Below are 16,822 nucleotides of genomic sequence, written 5' to 3' on the forward strand. Positions count from 1 at the left end.
TCAGCTGATGATGGCTGGAAGCTGTTTGCTAGTCTGAGCAGAGATCGCCCCTGCTTGAAGGAATGAACAAAAGGGAAAAAACAAAAAAAACAAAAAAGAAGACAGACAGACACAAATAGGAAAGCTCCAATATCTTCCTCCCTCCTCCCACCAACCTTCTCAAAAAACCCTCCCTTCACCACCTAAGTTCCTTGCATTTTAATATCTGGCCCCATTAAAATATACCAATCAGTCCTTTCCAACACCTTGTACCATTCAGCAGCTGGCAATTCAGGACAACTTCCCTATCCAGAAATGGGGCTTATACATGTGCTTATCCTTGTGCATGTGTTTCATTGCTTGTCTGAATCAGAATGGACTGAAGCACATATTTCAATGTTTCCCAAGCCAGGTCCTATACTGGTAGCTTAGAAGGGCACACTGTAGGCACATTTGAAAGTCTACAGAGATGCAGTGCAACATAAATACAGGATTTTATTTTTTTTCCATTTTTTAAATAGTGGCATGGTATTTACAAACCTGTCCCTTTGTTTAGCATGTGACTTCCCATCCAGGGCAGACTAAATCTACGGTTTATCTTTATTCCCCAGGATTTTTCCTAGGATAAATACAGTGACTAAGTACTTGAAGTGACAACAGACATATTAGATGTGTAACAAAGTGAGCTATTTCACAGTCATAACAATGATAATCCAGGAAGCAAACACAAAGGAGATTGTTTTTGTTCACAGCTGTAGTCAAAGAGAAATCTTTTTTTGTTTCTTGGCATCTTATCATTTCAGTCAAACTGGATTACATACTCCAGTAGTTATACAAAAAAAGAAAGCAATTGTAAAAATGACGACTTAAATAACACAGAATTTGATATTATTTGTAATGCAGCCTGTGCAGTGGTTTCACAAGTAGAATTCAAGAGAACAAAAGCAATCAGATTGCTCAATTTAATACAGGAAGTAGCCATCAAGTATGGAAATGAAGAGTAATAAAAGGCTACAGTAAAAATATAAGAATGTCTAGAAAAAGGTGGTAAACAGTTGAAAGAAAAAACCAAAACACCTTACTAGAAGATGCAAGATAGTCCCAGCTACATAGTTACTGTATTCTTCTAGTGCCTGAATTTCCTACCACAGCACTGATTCTATTATTACTTTTTTAAAATATAACTTAGAATGACAATGAGTTTGCCAACCAGCAGCCAACTCAAAAAAACTTTATGGAAAAACAAACAAAAAAATAACTAACTATCATTAAAATGGAAGGCGGGGGGAGTCCCCACAGCAGCCAGGTTTTTTGCTTTTTTTAATTCAGTCCTATCCCTTCTTAGCAATGCTGACTCAGGCTGAGCTCCTGGCTATGTTCAGCATATTGGGAGTGGAAGTTCTTCTAATGCAGATTTGGGATTCAGCTGGAGGAATGGAAAGCCCTATAATCCAGTACCAAACCATGAAAGTGTCTTAGTAGCAGCAAGCTCCAACAAAACAAGAACAAAAATCCCATCGAGGTGTTATGAAATGATTCATACAAGGAATTTGAGATCTTCAAAGGATTCTGCCATTCTTGTCCTCAATCAATAGCCAAACGAGTTGTGATTTAACCTGATCTGTCTGATCTGAGAAGGTGCCTGTTTGTTCTTGAGTTAACTTGTTTTTATCTTTGCTGACATGTCTTCTCAATTGGCTGCACAGTTTCCATCACTTCAATGCCATTCAGTACACACACAAAATAAATCAAAGTGGGTCCCTTCCTAGTCCACATCACACAGTAGCGGCAGGAGCAGCAGGCATCTCACATGTTAAACTCTGCCTAAAAGTGTTGACCTAAAGGAGGGGAGAGAGAGAGAGAGAAGAGTAAATAGCAGCATTCATTACAATGATGCAACTATCCTCAGATAGGCTCAGACTGCCTCCCATAATGCTGACCTCAGTTTTCTGCATTATCATCACATGTTCTGGCAGGTTTTCAAGGCCAGACTCTTTCTCTGTTGTTTTCTCTGAGTATAATCAGCACTGGGTGTGTGCATCCCCAGCCATCCATTTGCAGAGTAAGAGCTTTCCCTCCCCAATGGGTTGGCACTAGTCGCACTGAACTGTTAAGTCTCCCGTGATGCACAAGTGAGAAGAAAAACGTGCCTACAGCAGAAGCCAGCTGAACAGCAACCATCTGCTTACGTCAGAAACAAACCCATAAAGAACTCTACGCTGCAGAACACTCTCTAGTACGCCCACTGGGACCCTAAGAGTGGACAAGAGTAGTAAATGTATTACATCAGAGATGGCCTTATTCTCTGTGGGACCACAAGTGAGGAAGGCAGGTACTGCCAGTGGACATACTGGAGAAAATGGAGTCCTGGGTTCTTTCACTGCCGGAAAGAATTGGGGGTGGGGTGATGAGACTAGAAACAAAAAAAACAAACTCACCCACCCCACAACAGGCTTTGCGAGCTTTCCCCTCTGGTTCTACTACCAGAGAAACTAGCGTGAGCTATGAGTTGCTGAGGCTGCCAAGCAGTTGCTTCTCCTTAAGGTTGGCCCTGTGTCTAATGTTACAATAAGGTTATTGGCTAGATCAATGGTTCTCAAACTGTGGGTTGCAAGCCTGTTTTATTGGGGTCACTACAGCTGGTGTCATACTGGCCCAGGCCGAACCTCAAGCCTCACTGCCTGGGACCGAAGCCTGAGATCTTTAGTCCTGGGCAGCTGGGCTCAGGTTACAGACCGACTCCCCCACCTCCGGCCCAGGGCTGAAGCTCCTAGGCTTCAGCTTTTGGCTTTGGCCTCTCCGCTTGGGTGGGCTCAGGCTTCAGTCCCCCCTCCTGTGGCAACTTCGTAATTTTTGTTGTCAGAAGACGGTCCCGGTGCAATAAGTTTGAGAACTGTTGGCCCAGTTTAAAGCAGCTGCCAAAATGCTACAGCCCTTGCTCCATGAATAAACATATGAAAGGGAATGAACACACTACGTGTGTTATAGCAGCAGCAGAGGAGCAGCTATGTATAAGACATCCCAAATTCTGTTTTCCTACCTGGATGCCAAAGTTAAGTCATCCATCTTCCCATGGAGTTACCCAAAAACTCTCTCTAGGTTTGAGAGCCCAGGTTCAGAATGGGACTCAGGCACCTAACTCAGGCACCTCTGTTTGAGAAACTGAGCTCACAGTATCAGCGAGAAAAGCTTTCTAAAACTTCAGAGAGGTTTTTCTAAACTGAGTTGGGCAGGATATCCGAATTTAAAATTAAGCTGCGCTCCAAATCCCTCTGGGGCAAGATAAATAAGAAGAGGCTGTACTAATTCTTCCAGAAAATCCAGAAGCTCAGAGAGAGTTTCAAGTTGATACTCTGTCCCATCTGTTGAAGCATATAATGTCTCATTTGGTTTTCAACTGTCCGATGCTAGAATTACATCTCACTCTGTTGATTTATTGATGCCAATAACCTTTGACACAAACCTTAGAGTCTTCCATCTGTCTTTTTCAATGTGATTCTCAGGACCTTCGCTCTCATAGGAAGCCATGTAAAGTGCTGCAATCAGAGGGAAGAATGACGTATTAGTGCTACTAGCATTTTTAAAACTCACCACTCTCCTACAGTGTCCTGCAGCAAAATAAAATCTCTTCATATTAGCCATCCATCAGATTATGGCTCCATAGTTCCATTACCAAGTACATCGTCACTCACAATTGCATTCAGTCAATATTAACAAATAGTACATGAGAACAAAGACTATCCTCAGGGAAAAGAAGAATTGCTAAGGAAACTTAAAACATAGGAAGTTAGGAGCGAACACTTGCAAAAGAAAAGTTTGAGCTCAGAGAAATATTGCTTTTTGAACTAAAGGCAGAGTCCCAAATTGTTTTTCTAGCAGCATCCCCTAGGTCAAAGCCTTCTTAAAGGCAAAGCAAATACATACACTTTGGATTATGTTTTTGTGCACTTGCTTCGCAATTCTTATTTGTTTTTCCATTACTTATAATCTTATTTTAAAGCAGGGAAAGGGGCCAAAGCCACTTTTCAGAGAACAAACACTTTCAAAAGGTAACTTTTATTCCCCGTGTTTCTGTGGGTCCACTTTAACTTATAGATCATGTTTAGATTCGTGATGAAGGACGACCTAGTCCTAGAACAATGGGATAACTTAATACAGGAAGAGAGTGAGCAATATTTGGTACATAATCATTTGAAAAGCAGAGCACAGTGTATTCCTTACCATCTTCACTGAAGACTGGGGCAGTGAGCAAGTACTGCAGGATCTTCCGATCCTTCTCAAATGGACACTCCACTTGCTTCCATGTCATAAACTCACTCACTTGTTTCGCTAACTCCCAAAATTTCTGTAAATGGGCAGTGGGGGTGGGGGGGGGAACAAAAACACAAGACGTATGAATTTTAGCAATTTGCTTGATTGACCCTAGATAAATGAATCTGGGTTTAACTTAGGCTAATTTCAAGCCAGACTTCCAAGCAGTAATGCAAGAGGGGAGTGGGGGGGAACTGAATTTCTGTCCCTGGGGAAATTCCAATATTTAGACATTTATTTTTTGTCCCAAATCGAGACAAAACTCATATTAAAATATCACAATCTTTTGCAGAACAAAGTGTTTAGAAAAAAGCCACTTTGGAAGTTTCATTTTGACATTTTTGATCCAAACTGAACATTTTGATGTTTCCAAATTCAAATGTTTAGTTTCAGTTTGTTGACTTGAAAAGTTCAGATTTTTCCATGACGGAAAATTCTGCTAAAATAGATATTTCCACACGGAAAATCACAGTTTTGACAAAACGTCATTTTCCAACAGTAAAGTGTTTCATTTAAAAAGCTTTTTGATCAGCCTTAAACATAAGGGTATTCCAGATCATACAATTCAGGTTCAGAAAAGGTTACTGAAACTAATGTGTGTCTATGTGCTATAGCATTTCCCTGCAAGTAGAAAGTATGTGTGCAGAACATTAATATATTGCGATCATGCATAGACGCTCACACCACATGGAGAATTTAAAAGGCAGAACCCCCGAGAGACTGACTTGTACTACGCAGATAATACAACACCCCAGCAAGCAGTGGAACATAGCCACTAACGATGGTCGGGACCTAGAATTTCCATTCCATGGGCAATTCTGATGTTTCAAAAAGTTTGTTCCAATTTGGAAAGAAAGGCTAAATCATCAATATTTTCTGCAAAATAAAAGTTTTACTTCTAGTATATTTAAATACATAAATAGTTAAATATAATATAATATTTAAGTTTAGATTAAATGAATTGAAACTATCAAAACTGATCACTGTGACTTTTCCATCATCCCTATCTAAAAATCGACATTTCTATAAAACGTTTTGATTTTGACAAATCTGTATTTTTTGACAGAAAAGCATCCCATCAAGATTTTTGACCATCTCCAGTAGTAACTGGTAAACGTACTAAACTTGTGGCCTAATTTTGTTCCCAGTGAAAGCAGGATCAAGAACTGGGTTATGTTTCCTGATGAGGGAGTTAAAAGAGTGGCAATTAAGTAATATCCAGTTCTAAATAAAATGTTCTACTCACTTCAAAATTGACATGGCCGTTTGGGAGGCGATTGGCACAGCCCTCGTTGAGAAAGTAAATGTCTTTGATTAGGAGACTGAAGAAAGGTATCACAATCTAAAGAAAAACAAAAGCCCACCTTCAGTAGGACACAGAATCGAGAAACAACAGTAGTACCACATGTATGAAACATTAAGTCACCTTGTCTAAAAATTAAACATCATACTGAAAAGCCAAAGTCTGCAAGTGTTCCTTTCATCTTGTGGGCATGCTGCATTATAGAATACATGAAGTAAAGATAGTTACCACCCCAATCTAGTCTCTTTAGTTTCATCTCGGTTCCATCTCCTTTCTTTGTCCCAGACTCCTTCCATCCACTGTGTCTCTGGGAAGCCTCTAGCGCTCTCGGAATTGCAGTTAATCTATCTGTTTTCATGGCCATACTTGTCAACTGAGCACACAATGTACATTCACTACCTCTGGAGTGACAGCTGTCTGCGTAACGTGCTCCGTTTCTGTTACAGTGGCCGTCATTAGTCTGACTTTTCCTCACCCACGCTTGCAGACTCTAGACTGCACACATTCAGAGGTACCTCACTTCTTTTCTTTGTGCATTATAAATAGGTATTTGGATGTTAATGCCCAAGTTAGAATGCTGTGCAGAGCTGAAAAACCACATCAACAGCAATAAACCCCAAAGGGCTGATGGTGTGGTATCATGGCATTTGGAGGTCACTTCTGCAACCAAAGAGGAATACTTTTTCCTATAGATTCTGCTCTATGCCCCTCAATCTCCTTTAAAGGTAGGACAATAAGTAATTGATTTAATTTTCAGCAAGAGAGATTTAGATTAGTTATAAGAAAAACTGCCTAACTATAAGGATAGAGAAGCACTGGAATAGGATTTCAAGGGACACTGTGGAATCCTCATCATCAGAGGTTTAATATCAGGGTAAACACCTGTCAGAGATGATCTAGGTATATTTGGTCCTGCCTCACAACAGGTCTCTTCCAGCCCTACATTTCCATCTGTCTATAAAGGCTTCTCTTTCCAACCCAGACAAGATCCTATGACCGTTTCAGCCAATGGCTAATAAATGGAGCTAGTCAGGAATGACTTCCTGACAGAAAATGACGTTCCGGAAAAATCAAAACATTTCCATGGTAAAATTGAACAGAAGTGCTTTGTTGTGGGTCAAGTTGATCCAAATCAGAATATTTCATTTTGTTGAACTAACCCAAAAAGTTTAGTTTGAAACAATTCAATAGAACTATTTTCCTGTGGGGCTCTCTCTCTTTATTTTGGACTGGGCTCCCTGGAGGACTAAATCTCCCATAATACAATACAGATTTCTTTATGACCGAGCTTTCTGTGGCACATTGTTGGAGTCACAAGACTGGGTGCATCAAAGGAGATGTAGGTCTGGCTCGGGAACCTGGCCCATTTGGGAGAATGGTGGCACCAGGGCCCTGAACTACAGCTCCCATGAGGCCATGCAGCAGAAAGGAGGGGGGAGATTCTGGGTCAAATTGATACACCAAAATGAAACATTTTGATTTTGGGAAAGTCAAAATGTTTTCCTTAGCAAAAACATTTCTAAGTTTGATTATAACAGAAATTCTGAACTTTTTTGTCTCAATTTGGGACAACCACAAATGTGGAAATTTGGAATTTCCAAATTTCACTCAGCTCTACAAATAAATATATAGGAATAAAAACTTTCTGGATTCCTGAATCTACATAATATATGCAGGATTTTACACCTTGATTTGTATTCAAACAGGCTTTTAGCTCTCAAAACCCATATTTCATTTTTAAGTGCAAAACATCCATGAGCAAGCAGAACATATAAGTATCATCCTGCCTTATAGTTAAATGTATTCTATAAGCACGAAGATCGAGTTTATTAATCCTGACATGCACAGCCAATATTATATTATAAGAAGTTGATGAATTATTTAGTAACTTGCCTCTAAGTGGAGATAGGTTAGCAAGCTATTTGGCTCCTTTCCAAGAGAAATTCAAGGGATGCAACAAAGGTTCTGCATTAATGTATGTCCAAGTCCTGGTTATTTTTCAAACACTGGTTTATTGCAAAGACATTGTACCTTTCTTTGCCTCCCTTTCTCAGTAATATTACAGCTACTCTTGTGTTCCAAGAGAGGATTTTTGGCATAACCTGATTAGGTCACAAGGATACTTTGTTATTCTTGGCTATTCACAGTAATGAACCCCAGCAAGGCACCTTTAAAGCTGAAATGGTAAAGGTCATGCAGAGAAGAGACATTTACTCTATAAGAATGTCTAGATTAGTTCCTCATTTTGACTTCAGTTGACTAGTAGACTAGAAATGCTAGTCTAGACATTCCAAACACAAACATTTGGGGTTTAGGACACAAGTGCTTGTGATTTACCCTAGGCAGAATCAAATGCTGGAACAGGGAAATCTTTACACAATTTCCATCCAGCCTACGCAAATCCCCATTTCAAAACAAGATAAGAGGAAAGTAAACCTGAATGATACGCAATACAATGGCAGCAATTTCTTCCTATGCTCATTCATCTATAGCATTATTATTAAAATTAATCCTTCTGGATCTTATTATGCTTCTGGTGACTCTGATCCTGCAAGCTGACCCACATGGACAAACGTGGCCATGCAAAATCAGTGAGCATGGATGGACATATGCATAGGAGGACCCGGACCAGCGTTAGTAATCCCACTGAGATCAACGGGACTATTTGTGGAGTACAGCACTTCTTAATATGAATAAAATCCCATGGGATCTGAAACAAACAGTTTTTTGTTTTACCAAAGCCCAAGGATACACAGCACTTTAAAACAGCTGCAACAGTACTAAGCAGGGACCAAACTTTCTGTCTAATACATCTTTGACCCAGGGCAATATGTGAAAGACACACTGAGCTTTTCCCTCCAGTGTCTTTCATCCAAAAAGCCTCAGTCCATCTAACTGTTTGCACTCTGATCCTGGTTTTTCGTTTGTTATTTTGCTGCAAGGAATCCTCAAAAATTGATCCTTTTGTAAAGCAGAATGAAGAGGAATAAAAAAAAAAACAGCAGAAGTGTAAAATGGATATTTGTGTCTGCCGCTGCGGGCAAAACAGATATGTAGACAGAAATCATTTTCTTTGTGGTGTTTTTAAGTTGTTTAAAATATTAAATAAGCCATGTTTTAAAAGAATAACAGAAGAGTCTGTTGTGCATCCACTAGACCAGTGGTTCTCAAACGGTGGGTTGGGACCCTCAAAGTGAGCAGGGCTGGCTTAGTCTTGCTGGGGGGCCAATCTGGTGGGGCCAAAGCTGAAGCCCAAAGGCTGCAGCCCTGGGTATCGGGACTTAGGTCACAGGCCCCCTACCTGGGGCCGAAGCCCCTGGGCTTTGCTCTCCCCCTCCCAGGTGCCAGGACTCAGGTGGGCTCAGGCTTCAATCCCCCCTCTGGGGTCGTGAGAACCCCTGCACTAGACTATTATTTATTTTTCTCATGTTTACTAGTTCCCTATGAGGCACTCATCAAAATTTCCACTTTTTCTGCCTGTTCAAGATCTACATTAACATGAATCTGCCTCTCTGTGTATATCCCGCATGAAAATAGCATCCTCTCTGGGAGGAGCTAGGAATGCCTTCAAGAGAGCCTTCTGCCTCCAATACCTATGACATTTCTCAGGGCTCTTCAGGTTCAGACTAGCCACCTTTGTACTAGCTTTCATTGCCTGCAGATATGCTAACTGGCTTTCCCTGGAGGTGCTGGTACCGAAAGGTCCTCTCCCAGATCTCCCTCCCTTCCACAGAAACACTGGTGTCCGGAGGAAGTGGGGAATGGAAGAAAAATCACTGGAGGCAATTAAAAATTGTGTGAAACGTTCATGAAAGGAGTCAGATTGAAACTCCTTGAGACTGAATTTCATCTACAGGGTGGCACACAGCATGAATGGCACCAGTGCATGTTTCCTCACACTGCCCCCCTATTGCTCCTCAGCTCCGATCTGGAAAGACCAACAAACAAGGACAACAGAGTAGCTCAGCCACTCTTCCTTTCAAACCTTGGCCTTTCCACCTAGACTGCTGACAAGGAACCAAGTGCCATTCGTGATGTTCTCTTGGATGTAGGCACCTGCCCATTGGGACCTGTGCTGAGACCACTAATCCTACTCCTTTTAGGATATGAAGATAGTAACCCCTTTCAGTCAGTACGAACCTGGACTGTGCTTCCAATTGAAATCATGAGGTGAAAGAATCTTTATCCCAAACCCTCTAATCCTGTAAGATTTCCCCATTTCTTTCCCTGTGTGTTCTCAGATATCATACCAGAGGATAAAGTCTTGTTCTTGGTGATTCACTACACAAGCCTCATGGGCAGTCAGAGACCCAATGCTGAGGCAAATATTTTAAAGGAAGCTGACTGAGGTTAGTGCCTTAGAATCTGAATAGCTCGAGAACAGCTCACCACATAGCTTAACAAGCACATTTCATGATTGTTCATTTGCTAAGCGATTCACTATCTACCTTCTCTCTGTTGCTATGCGCCGTCAAGGACCTCTGAGCTGCCCCACGCAGAGCGGTTCGGTAATTGTTAAAATTGCTAGAAGGGTCCATCTGATGCTAGAAGTGGGAAGAAATGTAAATAATGAGCTTTGGCGATTTAGTGCCAATACATGTACAATGCTTGTCGCTAGAGAGGCTACGTTTAGAACCCAAGAAATCTATTGAATTGCATCACAAATGCCATCTTTAAAGTACAGCTAAAACAAATCTACTGTTCTGTGAGATCCTTACATATGGAAACTCACTTTTAAAGAATGCTCAGTGAGCAAGTACAAATCAGGCTTTCATAGAAGCACTACTGTGCATCAGTCAGACTTGTCACACTTCCTCCCCAAAAAACTGTACTATCAACTCAAATTCCAAGGCTAAAATTCTGCTCTCAGAGCCATACAATGGGTCTCAAATCATGAGACCAATATTCTGCTCTTCCAGTGTGTGTAACTTGCTGTGAGATTAATAGGAGTTACACACATGTACTGAGAGTCGCATTTTCTACGATATAAATTGTTTGAAAAATCTCAACTGGATTGCCAATTAATTCAAGATAGTTAACACATTGGTAACAGCAAATCCGAATCCCTAGGGTAACACAAATTTGTAACCTAGAATGTTCACGTTGCTCTCTACAAATGTGTTAGCTACCTTGAGTTTGTTAGCAGTCAATGAACTTGAGATACAACCCTCCCCCCCCGCCCCAACTCTAGTATACACACACCCTTTAGGGTTAAATTCTACCATTCAGATTTGAAAGCAGAGTTTTTCTTGATTTATTTACTCTCCCACCACAACTACAACCCTATTGCACACCTCTAAGCTAAGAAGAATTCCCCACAATTTCAAGTTCCAATTGAAAAAATGTCCAGTTGGCAAGTAGGTTTTATAATAAAACTGCAAGGTATATTGAGTGGCTGGCTCTTCTAAACCCAAAGGAACCCAGCAGGAATTAACAGAGGCCAGAAGCCAGTTGAAGGACTCCAACAGAGTGCATGAATTTGCACTATGGACATGCACACATAAAATTTCATTCAACATCCAATATGATAGGACCCGGTAAGACTCACATTCCAGAACAGTCAAACCTACACTCTGACGACAGCAACGTGACCCCATATAAGTTAAACATACCTCAAGAATGTCAAATTTGGCTGTCTTGACTTTTGCCCAGGTCTTCTTTAGCCGGGAGACGGGACTCATGTTCATACCAGCTTTATCAGAGAAAGACAATTTAAAAATTTAATAGAACAAAACTAGTCTAAGATAAAGTAACTAAGATGCAAAGTAATTCTACAATGAAAGTTCTATTAACAAAAGAAGGCTTTTCATAGGAGATAGCCATTTCTAGGTATTTTTATTACCAATATACTTACAGTATAACAGAAACAGCAGTCCCCATCAATTCTACATGTTATTGATAGATCTTTATTTTTCCCTGTCTGGCTAGGGATGGGTTCCATGTATTTTAACCCCAGATCACATCCAATAAAGACTGGAAATCAATAAAAGCTATCCCATTATGATACTTTGGGATGAGAGTTTACTAAAAAAGTGGGTGATGAGATCTGAAAATTTACAATGTAAATATTGAGGGCAACCTCATTAGTCTCTTTAAAGTGTGGTCAGTAAATTTTCTGAATACAAGTCTATGGGTTTCTATTGCATGCAATGCAGTCATTAAGCCAAGCAACATCAGCTATGCCTTCAGAACAGATAAACCTCTCACTGGAAATCTAGAAGTAGGGGCTGCCCATGCTACATCTCACCTCCACTATGCAGATGCAATGAGGCTAAGTGAAGGGTGACCTTTATACTCTCAATATATGGTATCTTTGACTATTATATACAATGGTCAGTGGAGCCTGAGACAATGACAACTCCTCCTGAAGTCAACAGGAATTTTGAGTTATTTCAAATGGGGATAGGTTCAACCCCACTATTCCAAACACTTGAGCATAAAAATAATTTTACCCCCTATAAGTAATACAATTGATCAGGAGGATCAGGGCCATTGCTGAGAAGCCAATGCGCTCCTAGGAATGAGGTTGGAAAGTACTGAGCTTTTCGAAGCACATATCATCCAATGAGTCTTTTAAACACTAAGTCATCTCTCTCGTCCTCTCTTTTTAACGGTGTAATTGAAGATAACTGTAGCTTGAACTAGAATACTCTTTTCCAATCTTTTATAAATGTATAATATAACAAAGATATTTATCTACTCTCTGTCATTTCCTTCACTTCTCACCCTGCTGGGTACTGTAACTAGAGAATAGGCTCCCATATTTAAGCATCCAAACAATTATTTTTTTTTAATCTTTAAATTAAAAACAAGGAAAAACTCTCCCATAAATCCCCAGCCTTTATACTCACAAATAATCGCCATTAAGGAGTTAAAGTTGCCAATGTTAAAACACTCCCTAGCCACGTCAATGAAATATTCTATCATTCTTGCTCTGTGCTTCTTCTTCACAGGCTGTGAGAGACAAATAATAGTGTTATTCTTTAGCAGGAAAGGGAGACTCCAAAAAGGGATGACACTATTGTTAAACATCTCTTTTGCAGATGCTGCAACTTCACACTGTGTTCTACAAATAAAGCAAGTGGCATTTCTTACTCCAAAACACTTCTGAGAGGAGAAAGACAAACCAAAGGAGTTGAGAAACTTCAGGACAGTGAGGGCCTACGGAATTATTGGAGAGGGAGCCTTATGAAGGATTTGTGGAAGGAGGTGTCTAAAGAAGAGAGAAGGTGGTTGATAAACAAGATGGGACAGAGGCTCTTCTAGGCATAAAGGAGAACATATGATGGTGGAGGTGTAAAAGAGAGTAGAAGAAAGCCGAAGGGAGAGTAATGAAGCTACTGATGCTTCACAATTTCAAAAACAGAAAATTGTTGTGTGTGAAGGAAAATGACTTGCTCACCATGCAGATTTCGGTAGCAACTAAGTAGCTGAGTCTGTTAAACCATTCTACATAGGCTTCCAGATTACGAGTCTTCTTTTGATCAGCATAACAGCTCTGAAGAAAGAAAGAGAAAACACAACCTCATTAACTTATTCTGCATTCTTCTTCAAGAGAGTGAGATTCCCAATCTGTAATCTGGCCACCTAAAGCTTTCACCCAGTCAGATATCATAAGGTAAAAGTAGGGTCAATCGCCAAAGAAAACTCAAGGAGATGCAGAAAAGTGGTGTTGGTGACTCAGCAGGTGATATTTCTCTGAGGCCTTGATTTAGAAAAGCACACATGCAGGTGCTCAACATCAAGCACCTGCTTATGTCTCATTGAAGTGCTTTGCTGAATGATGACACTTAAGCACTTTACTGAATCAGGACTAAAGCAATGCTGAATCATAATGCAAGGGGATGCCATGGTGCTGGGTTTTGAATGAGATATAAAACTGAGTCCTGACCACTCATTTGGCATGTAAATTCCAGTGTCTAGGCCCAACCAGAGATTACATACTGCCTTCTTAAAATGCTCCCAGTAATTTCAGCTGGAGTCTTATTCTTCCTTTCCCGTTCCATGCTATTAGGTAGTGTATTGGAACAGTTCCCACAATTCATCCCAGAGGTTCTGAGTAGCAGTAGGTGGAGAGAGAGAGATTTTCATCATCTATAGAAAAGCATTTCAGAATCCCAGCTGGATAAAAGCTATTATATTCTGTTTGCCACATTTGAGGAGAACAGGTAAGTACAGTACGAATTACATGGCACAGTCAACATGTGGATCATAAGCATCTCCGGAACATGAGCAAAAGAGGTAACAGCTCCAGCCCAGTTAGTTAAAAGCAGTTTGTCCTTGCCCTTCATTCTATAACTCAGAATTCTCTTCAATACATCTTGTACTGTACCTGCAACAAGGACTGCAGTTTGACCCCCTCGGTTTCTTTCAAATAGCTCAATTTGAGGGGAATAATGGATGGGGCAAGTGTCAAGGTTGAAATGCATCTCATCTTGGCTATAGACCACAGAGCAGATGGTCAAGAGAAACTATTCCCAGGGCTAGATCCTAAGCTGGTGTAAAAATCACTGAAATCAATTTAAGTAAATGGGAGTTTGTTTGCTTGAGCAAAGACAGAACATGAGCTGGATTTGCTCCCTAAATGGACAATGATTCACACAAAGTAAAGCGGATATGTTTTAAAAGTTCAGCTATCAAGCATGTTCATCCTGATATCTACCTAGAGACAAGAGTATTCTAACTATCCTGTCTAGTGCTTGTGGGTCAGTATAGGATACCATTCCCGTTCCACAACCGCTCTCGTTCCACTCCATTCACCTTGTCATTGTCCAAAGGATCCTTTTGTACGAACGCCTGGACAAATTCTTCTGGTCCAATGTAATTCAGCCTCTCCTACATTTAAAAATAAATTAAGCCAAGCAATCATTTCCTTTGCTGATTTGTATTTCAAACAGAAGCAAAAAGTAGGAAGAATAAAATTGTGGTTGGAAAATACATATGTGAATGACCTGGCAACAACTTACCAGCTCTATGTGAGTCAGCTGCTGGGCTAACATGTAAGGGTCATTGCAGACAGTGATTATGTCCCTTTGTATGGACTGAGGTTTGATCTTCAGGACTGTCAGTCGATCTGTGGATGTTGCATTGATTTTTGCAAGTACTTCTTCATACTGGCTAAGAGAGGCAAGTTTTCGGATCAGGCTCTGGATGATTTGCTGTACGTTCTTCCGATACATCTGCCATGACACAAGACAAGCAAAGGATATTCCCAGAATATGAAAGGTTATTAAATTCCTGATGACACTAAGATAGCTTCATTGTGATGAATATTCGTTATCAACTTAGAAACACACAGAACCAAGTGTATTCTTAAAGCGATCATTGCCAAATCAGTACATTAAGAGCACGCATTTAACAGGTAGTCCTTGGGAGCACTTAATTTGAGGTTTGATTGCTTTGGGGATTCAGTGGTGTCCTCACCAGTCCAAGCCACAAAAGAAAGGGAAAGTATCTTTCACCTACAGTGTAAAATGAAGCATTGTCCATCTGGGTAAAATACCACCTCCTACTGTTTAAGGCAGTAAGGAAAAAACCTAATCCATGAGTTTAAAGTATAGTCATTCTGTGATGCTACGGGCCTAATTCTATTTTCACTGGTGTAAATCAAGACTAATCCCATGAAGTCTAGGTCTGCTCCTATTAATGTCAAGAGGAGTTTTCCTATTGGCCTCAGTGGAAGCAGTTTGCAAATCTACATACAGAGCTTTGCACAGCTCTCTAACGTCAGTCGGGGAAATTAATCCAAAATTGAACTAACAATAATTACAAAATGGCAGTCATGTCTTCATTCACAGCTTAGGGAACATCCCTCCGCTAAAAGGCAGGGGGCGATACGCCTGCTAAATTACTCTGATATATGCAGCAGTCTACAAAACACTGCCAACCCTGCAGCTTTCTTTTGGGACCTCTTCAGGAGCATGAACATGACAAAGGCAGGTTTGGCACGCGCGTGGCATGACTTTTGACCTGACTGTGTGTGATATGGTCATTTGGGGAAAGGCAGAGAACACACAATAATGGGTCTAATGCATTATGGAACTATCTTATGCCCTGATTTTCCAGCACAAACATATGCGCTCTTCAGAGAAATGTAGTCAGCTAGGATGATAGGTTACGCAAATTAAAGAGTAAAAATATTTGAGGAGCCATGATGTGTTTGGCAAATAGAATAAGACATCATGAACCAACACAACTGGAACACTGATTGAAAGCTGACCATGTGTACCTGGAAACCCTGCTCACAGCCAAATCTGTGTCACAAGTAGGAAGATTTGGGAGCAATTTTCACTGCCATACCCACACCTCCTTACACCCAATTTCAGCAACAGACAAAAATATTGTTTGAAACTTGTTTTCAATCTGCATTATTGTTTCAGCAATCAAAGCAGAACATAAATGAGCAGTATTCAAAGAAATACAGCAAGAGGTTCAGTGTAGAAACTGGCACCATTCCGGTTAAAACAGCAGAGAGGGAGTCTGTCGTTTTACCTCTTCCTATGCTCTGGGGGTCATTTCCCCTAGTCAGTCAGAACAGTTTGTTGCAGATGCTCACCGTTTCAGCATCTTTTTAGATGTTTATGATGTTCAGGGGACATTTTTAATAAAAGACAGCCCTGAGAAATCCCTACGCTGAGAGCAACTATCACAGAAATAGAGGCAGATAATGGGTTTCTACTTCAGAATTCAAGCTGCAGGACCTGATGGCACAACACATTTTTATATATGGCTGGTACAGCATCATTGCTTGCAACCTGAGATGAAACATATGGTGAACACATTACAATAGATAGATCTTCTGTCCATAAATAGTTTATCCCACTGATTTTGATCACCCTCATCTTAAATGTCTTTAAACCAATAACATTCATAAGAATTCTTATGCAACTGTATGCTTGTCTCCCTCCCCTACAAAGCCACAGTTCAGCAAGGCACCCAGGGATGTGACTTGTTTTTTGTGCAATAGTAATCCCTTTGACATTAATAAGACTTTTGCACATGTTTAAGTGCTTTGCTGAGTTAGGACCACTATTTAGCATGAGAGATCTGTCGCTCTGTCTCTCACAACTGCCTGATACTCTATATATTTACCTTAAACCACGGAATATACATGATTTAAATAGAAAAATGATTTTAAAAAATAAAACCACACACACAGTCCATTTGTCAGTTTCCTCTCACCGAGTTGCGTATAAGACAGATGACGAGTTTTTGTAGTGTACCTTTTGA

The 16,822-nt window shown here is 40.4% G+C and overlaps 1 protein-coding gene across 3 annotated transcripts in view; it reads right to left on the reverse strand.

Moving 5' to 3' along the window:
- Positions 1-457: 457 nt before the first annotated feature.
- The window catches only part of RASGEF1B (RasGEF domain family member 1B), a 370,888-nt gene continuing 354,523 nt past the window's right edge, over positions 458-16,822 (reverse strand). For all 3 annotated transcript variants that reach the window (XM_075066097.1, XM_032796848.2, XM_075066098.1), the window contains 10 exons: positions 14,560-14,772; positions 14,354-14,428; positions 12,996-13,091; positions 12,445-12,547; positions 11,206-11,285; positions 10,042-10,137; positions 5,537-5,632; positions 4,201-4,324; positions 3,443-3,515; positions 458-1,817 (listed from right to left, as the gene is read on the reverse strand). In XM_075066097.1, coding sequence (XP_074922198.1) covers positions 1,793-1,817; positions 3,443-3,515; positions 4,201-4,324; positions 5,537-5,632; positions 10,042-10,137; positions 11,206-11,285; positions 12,445-12,547; positions 12,996-13,091; positions 14,354-14,428; positions 14,560-14,772 — 981 coding nt within the window. In that variant the 3' untranslated portion in view covers positions 458-1,792. The remainder of the gene's footprint in view (positions 1,818-3,442; positions 3,516-4,200; positions 4,325-5,536; positions 5,633-10,041; positions 10,138-11,205; positions 11,286-12,444; positions 12,548-12,995; positions 13,092-14,353; positions 14,429-14,559; positions 14,773-16,822) is intronic.

This window comes from Chelonoidis abingdonii, chromosome 5, assembly GCF_003597395.2.
Source record: "Chelonoidis abingdonii isolate Lonesome George chromosome 5, CheloAbing_2.0, whole genome shotgun sequence".
Classification (NCBI taxonomy): domain Eukaryota; kingdom Metazoa; phylum Chordata; order Testudines; family Testudinidae; genus Chelonoidis; species Chelonoidis abingdonii.